The following is a 14,282-nucleotide window of genomic DNA, read 5'->3' on the forward strand; positions in this document are numbered from 1 at the left end:
CTGGGACCCACAGCAACGACTCCTCGGCCACAGATCCCGACCGGGGACAGCAGCAAGGCCCCGGCGGGTACGGCAGCCCAGCGACTCTGAACACTGGCTGGCCCGCCCGGCCCACCTGGCCCGCCTGGCCGCTCTGTCCTCAGGAAAGGACAGGAAACCTGTTTTGCACCCTCACTGGCACAATGGAGAACTGCACCCTAAATGTGAAGCAGCCAACTCTGCTTGTGCCACCCTCAAGGCTGATGGCGGACACTCTTTGGAGAAGCGTGGCACCTGTCAGGCATCTGCGTGTCGGGGAGCCGCTGGCCAGTGTGGGTTTTTGGAAAGGAAAACAGACAAAGGGTGTGTGTGCTTCAGCAGTGCGCCCCTGGTGTGGGACAAGGTCCGAAACGCAAAACCACTGAAAACAGCAGAGGCCTGGCATCACGGATCACCCCTAAACAGAGCTCACACGCAGCAACATTTGGGCGTGGGAACACAGCTGCTGCCCAAGGAACTGAACGTAAGACAACGCACGGGCTCGGAGGACGAGGACTAGCCTGCACAGCCTGGGCGAGACAGTGACGACCGTCATCTGAGTGTAGGAACCCTAGTTCTGTCCTAAGGAGACCAAAACCAGCTCTGCAGAAATGGCCACTCTTAGGTACACACAGTCAACACGTGAGGTCCCAACGCACACTTGTTTCCTAATTCCCCAGAACACGGGGTAAGTTTCTGGCCACTCGGGAAGTGGACCGCCGGACCACACTGGTGTCCCGCAGTGACCACAGCACAACCCAGCGACTCACACACAGAAACCGCCACCACGATACCTGTGCTGAAGGTTCCTTCTCTGCCGCCAGCAAGTTACCCCCGGCGACCACTGAACGAAGAAAGGGAGAAGTAACGAGAGCGAAGACGACAACCTTCAGGCACTTCAGTTCTCTAGTTTCGAGGGTCCGTCAAAAACCACAGATGGGTAAGGGCTATCTGACTCACTCTGTAAAGGCACAGGTCCCCGAGAGCTCTCCGGGACGGACTTGACTTCTCATGCGGACCTGGCCCTCCAACTAGAAAAGGGGGCCTCAGGGTAACGCAGGAACCCTCCTGGCTGACCTCGGGGGCAAACACTGGCAGAGCACCTTCTGGGGCCCTGACCACTGGGAGGTGTCTGTTGGCAACAATCCACGCGAGCGATGGCCCTCGGTCTGGGCAGAGGCAACTGGCCAGGACTCTGAAGGACGACGCCCTACTGGTGTGGTGACCCACAGCCTGGGAGGAGCGCACACAGGCCCGTGGTGACGCTGACAAACAGGTGCTTCTCACCCAGGCTAACCTCCAAGATACTACACCCACGCCCGTGCTGAGCCAGTGACCAAGCACTGATCAGATCTGGGGCAGACAAACATGTTTATGGAGTGGCTTTTGAGAATCTGATCCTTTAATCCCACAGTAAATCACTCCTTGGCCAACGACTCCTCTCTACCTCTTCCTTCCGCCGCAGTGAAGGCACTGGGCAGCAAGGCTTCCACCTGCACCTTCACACAGAGGCACCTGCACCCACGTGTCCTCAAGACCTCGCCAAAGCAGCAGCTACACCCCAGCCAACCCTAGTTCTGTCACAGCCATGAGAGCCGAGTCAGGACGGGCAGCACGTGCTGGAAAGACCAGCTTTCAGAGCAGTTTGCAGAAATGCCACCTGCTGACGCACCCTCTCAGGAGACGGACCCACAGGCATTATTCCAGAACTCCCAGGGCAGAGGCCCACACACCCAGCATAACTTCTGCTGTCTCGTTTTGTCTGTCCCTAGGAACCGTCCTCAACACAGAACACGAGGTCAAGTGGAAAAGCCCCCGCAAGTCTTCAGAGGAATCCTTCCACAGTACTGGGGAGATGCCAGACAACTGACCACGGAGGCGGCCACGGGACCATCGAGGGCCACCGCCCTCCCCTCCCCCCAGCACCTAGCTTGCTGACTGAGTACCCAGCATCTGCAGACGGCTTGGGGGGGGGGGGCGCGTCTAACGTCTAAGGTACTTCTGAAGCAACATGGAGTTTGCTTTGCTTGAACCACTGTGGCAGCAGGCGAAAGCATGGGGGACGGGGCAGTGCTGGCCACTGTGTCCACGCTACACCACAGGAACGTTAACCACGACCGCTCCGGGCTCTGTCGGTGAGCTCAGCACGCCAGCTGGACCTGAGGAGCGACCTGTGATGAGGAAGTCACGCAAGTGACCCAGAGACAGGGCCCAGAAATGCAGGGGGCTGGGGAGAAACCCACCCTTCCAGACTGGGTGCTTCCGAGAGCTTCCTCACGGTTTCAAGTTGAGGCCGCGCCTGGCCCTAGCACAGGAGCGGTACCAGGCTGTGAGTGCCAGGTCTGAGCTAGACACTGGTTATTTCATCGCCACAGCAGCCGAAGCAGCGACCCTTCCTGCCTGCGGCTCACAGGGCCAGCCAGCTCCTCCGAGCACTTGGGTAAAAAGGCTGCAGGAGAAAACAGCTCCCGTGCGCAAGTCTCTGGGCTGCTCCCCGGTCCTGGCCCCCCCACGCTGCTGCGCTTACCTGAAGTCCTTCAACTCCTGCCTGGCGCTGCCGTCCCCGGAGTCGGCGGCAGCCGCCAGCTGCAGGCTCCTGGTGATGGGCCCCCCGCTCCGCTCTCTGCATTTTACAGCGAAGCGGTCTGTTCTTTTCTTACTCGCCAGGGCGGATTCGCTTTGCAGCACAGCTCTGCTTTTCTGCGCCCTCGCGTGCAGGCTGCGGGACGCCTTGCTGGAGAGCTGAGCAGAGTGATTCTTGGCCACGGCCCTGGGTTTTCTGGCTTCCACGTGGCTTATCTTAGCCATCCTTATCGGGCTGGAGTTCCTTAAAGATGAGGAGGTCGGCTTCTTGGACTTCACGGAAGTGGCGAACTTGACGTTCTGCTTGGCCCGGAAGGACGAGGAGGGCAGCGGCGCTTGGGCGGGCCCCGAGCTGCGAGCACGCGTCTTGCCCAGAGGCGTCTGCGTGCTCTGCATCTTGATCTCCGCGTCCGCTGTCCGTCGGCGGTGGCTGCCGCCGCCCTTGTCAGCCCCTGCGGGGGACGAGTGGCCGCCTTTCTTGGAGGCATGGGAAGCTTTTTTTTTGGAGGGAGAGAGGGGTTTTTTGGGGCAGCTGAAGGCGGCGTGCTTGTTCAGGCTTCCGACGTAGGTGAACTCGCGGCTGCAGTAGGGGCACACGTGGGCGGCCGGCTCGGCGCCGCCCTCCAGGTCGGCCTTCTGCCTGGCCGACTTGTTCTTCTGCAGGATGGCTTTCTGCACCAGCTGGTTCTTCCTCTTCAGCGCGTTCAGCTTGAGCTTGCTGGAGGCCACCTTGCTGAGCTCCACGCTGAAGTTCAGCCTCTTGGGCTGCCCCATGCGCCGGAAGGCATTTTTGCCAGGGTGGTCCAACACGACCACGCCGTTCTTGGGCTGCACGGTCTGTTTCAAGGGCACGGGGTTCTTCTTCGGGGTGTACCTCTTCCTGTCACTCGCGGAGGCACAGGCCAGGATGTGCTTGTGCAGCTCGGGCATGTTGTCGACGCCTTTGCCACACTTGGTGCAGCGGATGGCCGTGGTGAACGTCTGCGGGATGTTGTGCGTGGTGAAGTTGGTGGCCGTCACGCCGATGCCCATGGGGTTGCGGTGGTGGTACTGGAAGGGAGGCGGCTTGAAGCTGGGGTAGTGCTGGTTGAGGCCCAGCCGCACGTCGGGGTCCTTTGTCTTGATCCCGGAGGCCATGATCTTTATGGTGGTGTACAGCTCCTCCGAGGAATCGTTCAGCTCCTCCTCCTCCTCCTCCTTGGCGGCGGCCGAGGGCTCCTCGGGCAGGCTCCGCATGTGCTCCGCGTGGGCCTTGCTGGGGTCCGTGAAGTTGTGCGGCCGCAGGGTCCCACTTGCAAACTCGTGGTGCGTGCACACCTCATCCGGGTGCAGGTCCCGCTGGTGCTGCTGCAGATTGCACAAGAACGCGAACTCCTTTTTACAAACGGAGCACACAAAGATATTCCCAACTCCATGGAGCAGGAGGCGGTGCTCGGACAGATCCGCTTTATCCTTAAAAAGCTGCACACAAAATTCACATTTGAAGGGCCACTCTTCAGCATGGACAGATAAATGCTTGGTGAGGTCCTTGATGGAGAGAAAAGGCGATCCGCAGACATTGCAGACAAAGCTTCGGTTGAATGTCTGCTCCGGGGCGGCCTGCGGCTCCTCCCGGGGTCTCGGACCTGCACCCTCCAGGTCCTCCTGTTTGAGAGTTATCAGGGGGAGAGAAGCCTCCAGGTTATCACCAGAGGAAACAACAGACGACACGGCCGAGAGAGGTGGTGGGGAAGGGGAAGAGGAGGAAGAAGAGGAAGACGAGGAAGAGAAGGATGAGGAGGAAGACGAGGAAGAGGAGAGCGTGGGAGGCCCGGGTGATGCGGCAGACATGAGAGGCCCCGCGGCGGGGACGGGGGAAGGCGAGGGTGACACTGTCGGGGACAGGACAGGCAGTGGAGACTGTGTGGTGGCGCTCGAGAGCGGGGAGGGGCACGGGTGAGGAGAGGCACTGGAAGGGGCGGCTGGGAGGGGGACGGTGGGAAGGAGGGGAGGGGGCGGAGTGGCGATGGTTAACACGGGAGGACAGGCCGGAGGGGACGAGGGGGCTGTGGGCGTCAGGAGAGGCGGCAGCTGACCCGAGGGCAGGGAGGACGCCTGCAGGGCCGGTGACGACGGACAAACGTCAGGCGGGGGCTCAACAGGAGGGGCAGAGAAGCCAGAGTCAGGGCCGAGGTCGGGGTCTGGCTGGGCACCGAGGGATCTGCAGGGACTCGGGCTCCTGGCGGCGTCGGCAGCACCGTCTGCCGGTGCGTCACCGCCACTGTACTCGTTGAGGAGGACCCTCTGCAGCATGCGGGTGGTGGGCTTCTTCTTCCGGGCGGCGCTGCACGTGGGCTGCACCGTGTGGTTTTCTTTGGATTCCTTGCCTTCGGGGTCACTGCCAGGCTTTTTATGCACACTGAGGTCTAACACCGATTCCCACGGCACTGGGGCCCTGCCCGCCCCGTCGGCCTTCTGTTTGACGCCACTGGACAAGTCCAGTGGCTGCTGGTTGCACACATTGCTGAAAGTGGAGCTGGCCGCCCACTCCTTGGGGATCTTGTACTCATCAAAGCACGGGGGGCTCCCGGCTTCTCTCTCCTCTCTCCCAGACAAACTCCACGCAGGGGAGTCGCTGCGACCTTCCAGCTTGGACTTTTTGGACGTCAGAACGGCGTCTGGCCACACGGCTTTGCCATCGCCCGGCTTTCCGAAGTCTCGAAGGGCCGGGCTGTGCTGTGGGGAACTGGGAGGAGAGCTGGTCCGCCTCTTAAACCTACTCGCGCTCACGGGCAGCATGGACGCCGGGGCAGACACACAGATGGGGCCTAATTTGGGGATTTCTGTGGCTGAAATCCCGGCGGGGGGAGCCAGCTTCTCCTGAGTCTGCAGCAGCTGCTTGAGCTTGGACGACAGGTACACGCTTCTCTCTTTATGGAAAGACACCGCCGCCGCCTCCGTGGTTGCCACGCTGAGGGGCAGCGTCAGGGAGCACGAGGGGGCCACGGGCTCGGCGTCCGTCTCGGCTTTGATTTTGGGTAGCACCGGAGGGCTCGCGGTCCTCCGCTTCTTGGACTCACAGGCCGTGCTGCTGGACGGCTCTTTAGAAAGATCGTCCGTCACGGGGACCTGCGTGGGCTTTATGCTCTGCGTGATCTCCACCGTGACGGGCGTGAGCAGGCAGTTTATACCGTAGAGCTCTGCCGAGTTCGCCTCCATCTCGATCACATCACAGTTGCTAGTGCTGCTGCTGGTCTGGATCTTACCATCGATGTAGTAGTTCAAGTTCTCAGAGATATTGCTGGAGACATCCATGATGTACACGTCGTCCGCCTCCCCGTCCTCCTCAGGCTCTGTGCTCGGCACGTAGACGCTGGGCGTGGGCGGGGCCTGCTCGGCCGGAGGCTGCGGCTCCTCCAGGCCTCCTTTCCGCCGCACGCCTTTGGGAATCAGGTGGCGCTCGTGCACCCGACGCTGATGCCGCCTCATATTGGTGTGAGTTCCGAAAACCTTCTTACAGTATTTGCATGGATGCAGTTCTTTAACTTCCCCGTTCTCTTCCACAACAGAAGAGCTCACTGTTTCTTGGGCAGCTTTTTCTGAGTTCAAGACGGGACAGTCCTGCCCCAGGCGGGGAGGAGGCGCCTCGTCCGTAGGAGCAGCACCGTCCCCGGACCCTCTGCCATCAGCCAGGTCCTCCGGCGGCTGCGGCGTCAGGCTGGGCTGCCGCTTGAGCCCGGCCTCGTGGCGACGCTCGTGCCGCCGCCTGTTGATCTGCGTGCCGAAGGCTTTCCCACAGTACTTGCACTTGAAGGCGTGGCTGACCGTGGCCAAGTGGATGTGCATGTGCCGCTCGAGGCCCTGCTTGGTCGTGAACTTCCTCTCGCAGTGCTGGCATGGAAACATAAACACTTCCAGCACGTCACCATTGGCCTCTTCTCTAGTTCCGGGGATGCCGCTCACGGGCGTTGCCTCTGGAGAGTCTTCAAGAGTTTCTGTTGAACTATTTTTTGGTTCATCTAACAAATCTTCTGGCTTCTCATCACACCGTATCTCTGGCTCCTGCCCAGAACTTTCATTTGGCATGTCAGCTTCTTCCTCCCCCTCTTCCTCCAGCTCCTCCTCCTCCTCTTCCTCCTCCTCCTCCTCCTCTTCTTCCAAATCCTGCACATCACAATTTGCGGCTTCTAGTTTCCCGTCCGGCTCTGGCTGCGGCTCCCGGGCAGGGGGAGGGCCGGTTCGCTCTGGAAGCGCATCGTGACACGCCACCTCCACAAGGACAGCTGGGGGCTCAAGCACGGGGGCCGACGGCTTCTCTTCCTCTTCTTTAGGCCCTAGAAGTGCACACAAGCAGAGGTGTGGACGTGAGGGCAGAAACCAGCCACTCTGGCACCCGCTCCTATGGTTCAAGCTACTTCTAGCCCCTAAAAGGCCTCAGGGAGATCACAATGGACAGTGGGCAGCCTTGACTTTATGTGCCTTGCTCACAGGCTGCACTGGATAGGAACCAGGTCCACTCGCTGCCTCGTTCATGCACTAAGTGTCCAGAGAGCCTGCTATGCCCCTGGCATCACAAGCACTACAGACAGGAACGCCCCACAGCTTGCAGTCGTGCGTGTCCCTTGCCCTTGGTCGGAGCGGCCAATGCGAAGTCTCAGGAGGCTGCTGTAAACTGCAACTCCACAAGACTCGACTGGGCGCCCCGCCCCCTCCCGGAAGTGCAGTGGGTTCTTGGTGGTCTGTCTTGAGATCAAGTTCTCTCTCCTGCCTAACACTACATATTTAGAAGCTCAAACACCTTCCGGAATCACACAATCAGCAGTTCTTCAAGTCAAAGAAACTGTGGAGACGCCCCCTTCTAAGCCTAATCAGTGCCATGACCTCAGGACGCCCCCGTCAGTGTCCACGCCCAGCCCAGCCTGTGGCAGGTGTGACAGACTGACAGCTGCACATCAACCTGAAGCTGCCTGGGGGAGGGGAGCCCATGCACCAAGGAAAGAGCGAGGGCGAGGGGCGGGACAAGGACCAGAGAGGTGGCCAGGGACCCGCTTCCTCACCTCTCGTCGGCTGCTGGGCTTCATTCTGAGGAAAACAGGAGCTACCAGAAAGTTCTAACAGAGACGTGACCCGCTTTATACCTGAGAGTCACCTGTGCTGCTCTAAGGAAGACAGAACACCGTGCTGGACAAGGGTGGGGGCAGACGGACGCACGGCCTTGCGCGTTCCACAGAAGGGCAGGCGGTGACACGGAGTGACCGCGGGGGAGGAGGTAGCCATGGCAGGACTCTGGAGGTATTCATGAGAAGAGGCCGACGGGGTGCCCGACAACACCCCCAGAAAACAGGACAGGCGGCGTGGGCTGGGGAATCCAGAGCCCGCCCCAGGGGCCTGGTGCAGGGACCCCAGGGTAGGTGTAGGTGGAAAGTCACACACGCGTCTCCATTTGCTGAGCCCCGGGACGGCCGAGTGCTCAGGCCAGAGAAGCGTCCCGAGTAACTGCCGGGGCAGACGGCAGAGGGCTGCGTGGCAGGGAGCGAGCGCCCTGGTCCAGACCAACCAGTAAGATGAGGACAAGCCTGGGACGCTCCATTTCCTGCAGCCCAGGTCGTGTGGCCGTGGAGCAAGGAGGACAAGCAACTAGCAGAGTGCGGGGAGTGGGGGTGGAGGGTTATAAGCATGAGTTGTTGCAAGGCAGCGCTGGGACAAACGAGCCCCTCGGGACAGGAGCTGCCAGGGCAGAGGTGGGCGGACGGAGATGGATCAAGCGCCGCTTCCCTCACAGCCCCATCTGCTGAAGACACCGCTGACTCCTCCAGGCCATGCCGCCGGTTGGTTCTGCCATCGCTGGACAGGTATTCAGTGGGCAACACTGGGTCAGGTGGCTGTCAAGAGCCTTAGCGCTGGCGCAGCAAGCCAGCAACAACACAGCAGCTTACAGAAGCCCGCGTGGGCATCCTGGTGGGCCCTGCTCGTGGGGAAGGCTCTCAGACGAGGCACCCGGTGGGCTGAGCCTGGACGTTAAGTGGAGAAGCCACGGGGAGGGATGGAAACTTCAGGATGCGGTGTGGTAACCTGGGCTTCTCCAGGGGCAGGGGGAGATCTGTCTACAAGGTGGGGTGGAGGAGTAGGGGAAGAACCTGACTGGAGGCTGAACCAGGACTGATCCACTGCCCACACCGTGTGGGGACACGGGAAACAGCGCCAAGGCAAACGAGGCACAGCTGTGGAGACAGCAGAGGCCTGCGGGCAGGCGTGGGGAGGGGACCCCTGTGTGCAGGGAGAGGCGAGGCACCAACACAGGCACGGGCACGTGGGCCCGGCGCTGGCTCTGAGGGTGCGCACCCCTTCTTCCCATCTGCCCTGGAGTCCACCAGCAGCGAGGCCCCTGCTCCTAACAGAAACAACTCTCCCAGACAAACCTCCTGCATTCCATGAGCCACCCACAGACTGCGAAACCAGTTATTTGACGGTGGCGAACTGCAGCCAACTCTCTTTTCAAATACATTTTCAACAAAGACTCAGAATACTGCCAAAGAAGTTGAAATAAGGCAACAGAAAATGCATCTCTAAGGCTCAGAAACTTCTCTGTCAAAATCTGTGGTTTCCTTTGATGGGAGAAAAAATGTTTTCCACCATGACTGGTAAACAATCCCAGATTTAAACTGTGCAAAGTGAGTCGAGCCACAACGTGGCCATCTCTACTGAGTAGCCAGGCCGTGCCAGAGTGTCACACACACCACGTGGTCTCTGCAGCTTCAAGCACGCATGCATGTCTGCTCAGAAACGGGAGTCTCCACTGCCGGCTCCACACAGAGACAGGCGGCACACTCGGCCATGCCCCGACCGCCGGCTCCAGACAGAGACAGGCGGCACACTCGGCCATGCCCCGACCGCCGGCTCCAGACAGAGACAGGCGGCACACTCGGCCATGCCCCGACCGCCGGCTCCAGACAGAGACAGGCGGCACACTCGGCCATGCCCCGACCGCCGGCTCCAGACAGACAGGCGGCACACTCGGCCATGCCCCGACTGCCTGCTCTAGACAGAGACAGGCGGCACACTCGGCCATGCCCCGACCGCCGGCTCCAGACAGAGACAGGCGGCACACTCGACCATGCCCCGACTGCCGGCTCCAGACACAGACAGGCGGCACACTCGGCCATGCCCCGACTGCCGGCTCTAGACAGAGACAGGCGGCACACTCGGTCATGCCCCGAGTGCCGGCTCCAGACAGAGACAGGCGGCACACTCGGCCATACCCCGACCACCGGCTCCAGACAGAGACAGGCGGCACACTCGGCCATGCCCCAACCACCAGCTCTAGATAGAGACAGGCGGCACACTCAGCCATGCCCCGACCACCCTGGACAGATGCCGCAGTGCCAGTATAAGCTCAGAGGTCTACACCCATGGCCCATTCACGGCACCTGGGAGTGAATCAAGACAAGATCATGTCCTGAATTATGGAAGAGGGTGAGGGGAGTGCGGGATTCTTAGCCATTTTACTCTGCCACCAAAGGTAGAGAGGTTCTTCGGTAACTACTGTCACTGTCGTTCAAGCAACATCTCACCAAACGGCTGAGGCAGACGCACTCCCAGGAGGTGCTGGCACACGAACCTGTCTATTCTCGCTTCATCAGAGGGCCCAGACATCACAGCCCTCCGTGAACACCACCTCCACAAACAGGGCTACAACAGGGCTACGACAGAGCTACAAAGGCATCCAGCATGTTCTTGTTCCTTTCTCTACTAACGTTTCCTGAGCGTCACCAGGCTGCCTTCTGAAAGCTGCCTATTTGGGCAAACTGTGGACAGCTCTTGAGCAAGGGTGGCCTGGCTGTGCACGGGTAACACATCGGACAGCCCCAGTTCTGCACCAACAGTCTCAAAAGGTAGCTGGGTCACAAGGAGCACAGAGCAAGCCGTCTTTCTGACCAGTGTCCACTGCCTGCCTCTGTGTGTTCCCCTGTGACGCAAGGCCTGGAATGGTCACCGTCAGAGGGACTATCAAGGAGAAATTCGGGGGCTGGCGCTGTGGAGCAGTAGGTTAAGCCGCTGCTTGTGGCGCCAGCATCCCATATGGGCGCCAGTTCTAGTCCTGGGTGCTCCTCTTCTGATCCAGCTCTCTGCTGTGGCCTGGGAAAGCAGTAGAAGATGGCCCAAATGCTTGGGCCCCTGCACCCGAGTGGGAGACTCGGAAGAAGTTCCTGGTTCCTGGCTTCGGATTGGCCTTGCTCCGGCCATTGTGGCCAGTTGAGGAGAGAACTGGTGGATGAAAAACCTCTCTCTCTCCCTCTCACTGTCTGTAAATCTACCTTTCAAATAAATGAATTCTTTTAAAAAAAAAGAAAGAAAGAAATTTGGGATAGGAGAAACACAGAGATGAAATACGTAAGAATTTAAACTCTAACAGACAGCAACACTTTACCTGGACACTTACCATCTGTCCTATAGAATCAAGCTGTCCGGTATTTTTAAGTAAATGGTGAAGCATGAAACCCAGATGCATGAACGTGTGCAAATCTCATGTACAGAGACAGAATGTGCAGACTGAGCACACCCAGAGCCATGCCGGTCACCAGTGCACTGGCACCCCGCGGCTGCCAGTCCCTGCCAGTCTGGCTTCTGTCACCACAGATTTGTTTCCAGGGTCTTGAACTTTGTATTACTTAGAAATGCAAAAATCTAGTATGTTCCATTATATTCTGACAACAGGATAATTTCATTTTTAACAAGGGAGTTCTTTAACCATTCTGAAGGGGAATTAGGATGTGGTCAGCTCCCTTCACCACACTTGATCTAGAAGGATTCTCAAAGGGACTCAGCGAGCCGCAGGGCTAAGCTCCCAAGCTCCCAGGCAGTACGTACCCAGGCGGCCGAGCCAGCGCCGCACGCTTACCTTCCGCAGAATCTCTCATACTTGCAGAGCTGGGGTCCGGCTCACTACTCTTCAGCTGTGTGTCTTGGGCTTTGTTCCCTTTGTTTTTATTTTCCTGGGACTTTTTCTTCCCTGAAACAGAGTATCCATTTATTCATTCTATCATCTGCTCATTATCTCTCTGAATTACTGAAGGAGACAACACTTTTATCCAAGCAGAGCAAACTGGTGTTTCTGGGCAATGATCACTTCAGATCCCTAAAGAAAGGAAAGGACAATGAATATAAATACTTCCACGTCAGGGCTGGCGCTGCGGCACAGTGGGGCTGAGCCTCTACCTGCAGTGCCGGCATCCCATATGGGTGCTGGTTCAAGTCCCGGCCGCTCCACTTCCGACACAGCTCTCTGCTGTGACCTGAGAAAGCAGTAGAAGATGGCCCAAGTGCTTGGGCCCCTGCACCTGTGTGGGAGACCCGGAAGGAGCTCCTGGCTTCGGACTGGCAAAGCTGTGGCCTTCATGGCCATCTAGGGAGGGAACCAGAGATGAACGACTTCTCTGTCTCTCCCCCTCTCTGTAACTCTACCTCTCAGATCAATAAAATCTTTAAAAATAATAATAATAAATTAATACTTTCACATCAATCAAGTCAGAAAGAAAGGAATCTACAAATCCCACATTTCTGAGAACCGGGGGCTTCGTTCACCGCTACAACCGATGCCAAACAAACAGTTAACACACTCCGAAAAGTTACCTTTGACGGCACAGCACACCTGCGGCAGTACCACACAGGGCCAGGGACTGACACCGAGTCTGGCTACTTCCAAGAAGCACATCAGAGAAAACAACACACAGAGGCGGAGCCAAAGGGAAACAGAGGCAGAGACGCGGCGAACCACCAGGGATGTGTGCGCACAATGGCCCCGCATCCAACGGAGGAGGAGCAGAGCTCACTGCGGCTGGCGGGATCCACCCCGATGTGTGGGCTGCAGAAGACGACGGTGCGAACGGGATTCATTTCCGCTCTGCTGGAACAAGTGAGCCCCCAGGGCCCGCGTCTCCCCACCGAGGACTGACACGGGGTCGGCCCTGTCGGGAGGACCACTCTTCCACTCAATCCGCCGCCTCTTTCCCTGGTGTGTCAGACCCAGAGCTGCCTCCGCCCTCCCCCGCACATCCCCTCTCCTCTGTAGGTGATGCTCTCGAGAGCTGGCCGCTCCAGGTCCCTTCTGGAGCAAGCCTCCTGCCACCTGCGTGAGCCAAATGACCAGAGCACACGGACAATCACGCTCCCCACAGCAGAGTCGCTGGAGAGGAGGGCCCTTTAAGTGCACACAACAGAGGAAGACGAGGCCAGAGGTAGAAAGGGGCATCTGTGAAGGGCTCAGTGGTCAAACAGAAACAGCAGTTTCCATATAAAGAAATACTAACCTCAGAAAACACCAGATTTTGATAAAAATCTGAGATGCAACAAGAAAAAACCCAGAATATTTAGTCATCACTTAGTCTATCTTAAAAAGTAAACCCTGAGAGGGCAGGGGAGGGTGGCTCAAGGCCTTGGGCCCCCGCACCAGCGTGGGAGACCCAGGGGAAGCTCCTGGCTCCTGGCTTCAGATCGGCGCAGCTCCAGCCATTGCAGCCATCTGGGAGGTGCACCAGTGGATGGAAGACCTCTCTCTCTCTTTCTTTCTTTCTTTCTTTCTCTGCCTCTCCTTCTCTGTGTGTGTAACTGTGTGTGTAACTTTTGGGTAGAATGAATATATCTTTAAAAAAAAAAATATGGGGCCAGCGCTGTGGCACAGTGGGTTAAAGCCCTGGCCTGAAACACCAGCATCTTTTATGGGCGCCGGTTCTAGTCCCAGCTGCTCCTCTTCCCATCCAACTCCCTGCTATGGCCTAAGAAAGCAGTAGAAGATGGTCCAGGTACCTGGACCCCTGCACCCACATGGGAGACCCGAAAGAAGCTCCTGGCTCCTGGCTTCAGATCAGCACAGCTCTGGCCGTTGTAGCCATCTGGGGAGTGAACCAGCGGATGGAAGACCTCTCTCTCTCTCCCCCCCTCTCTCTGTAATTCTTTCAAATAAATAAAATAAAATCTTAAAGTAAACCCTGAGTTACCATTTTAAATGTCTAATTCTTCAGACTAGAAGAAAACACTTGTTGCAACAACACCGTAAACAAAATCCTGACAGACGCCTGCGGGGTCCTCTCCGGAGGCTGTTCGCACCGACGCCTCCATCGCCGGCACCACGCTGCTGCACGGGGAACAGAAGCTGCGGCCCCAGCTGCTCCACCAGGACGAGGACTCACCAACCACCTGCGTGGGGTGCCTTCCTCTTGCGGTTCTGTGCACATCATCAATCGCACTTGGCCTAGATCTGACCATACAGAGCCTCTGGAGGGGCCCGGCTGTGCTGACGAAACCTGGATTCAGTAGTCTCATCGCCCTGTGTGTGCAACGCGAGGCCCACGTCTGAGTCCCAATACCAAACTCAATGCCTGCTCCCCACACCTGCCCACCTAAGCTGACACAGCTGCTCCAAGGCTGTGTTTGGGGAAATCCCAGCTTCTTCCATTATCACAGAAGGGGCCCCGGGACAGGCTTCAGATCCTTGACTCAGAAAAGATTTTCCTGAATCAAAGTCACGACATTTTTCCAAGTTGTCATGACCGCCTCATGGCGCCCCAGACAGGTCGAGGGTGTTGTCTTACTGACCACTTACTTTCTACTTTTTACCTTCTTCTTTGTGGGAGTTTTAAAGACAAATTAAAAGGGACAGGCAGGGTCTAAACTTTATTAAACGCTACATGCGTTGTTTGACTAAA

General features: G+C 58.2%; 1 protein-coding gene across 7 annotated transcripts in view; it reads right to left on the reverse strand.

Annotated features, from left to right (window-relative positions):
- The window catches only part of PRDM2 (PR/SET domain 2), a 126,592-nt gene that overhangs the window by 29,562 nt on the left and 82,748 nt on the right, over positions 1–14,282 (reverse strand). For 5 of the 7 annotated variants that reach the window (XM_070077044.2, XM_089299267.1, XM_089299263.1 and 2 more), the window contains 2 exons: positions 11,480–11,590; positions 2,546–6,914 (listed from right to left, as the gene is read on the reverse strand). In XM_070077044.2, coding sequence (XP_069933145.2) covers positions 2,546–6,914; positions 11,480–11,590 — 4,480 coding nt within the window. The remainder of the gene's footprint in view (positions 1–2,545; positions 6,915–11,479; positions 11,591–14,282) is intronic. The other 2 variants (XR_016210233.1, XM_089299265.1) reach the window with 2 other exon arrangements.

The sequence above is a fragment of the Oryctolagus cuniculus genome, chromosome 7 (genome assembly GCF_051225735.1).
Source record: "Oryctolagus cuniculus isolate XC-2025 breed Fujian yellow rabbit chromosome 7, ASM5122573v1, whole genome shotgun sequence".
NCBI classification, from domain to species: Eukaryota; Metazoa; Chordata; class Mammalia; order Lagomorpha; family Leporidae; genus Oryctolagus; species Oryctolagus cuniculus.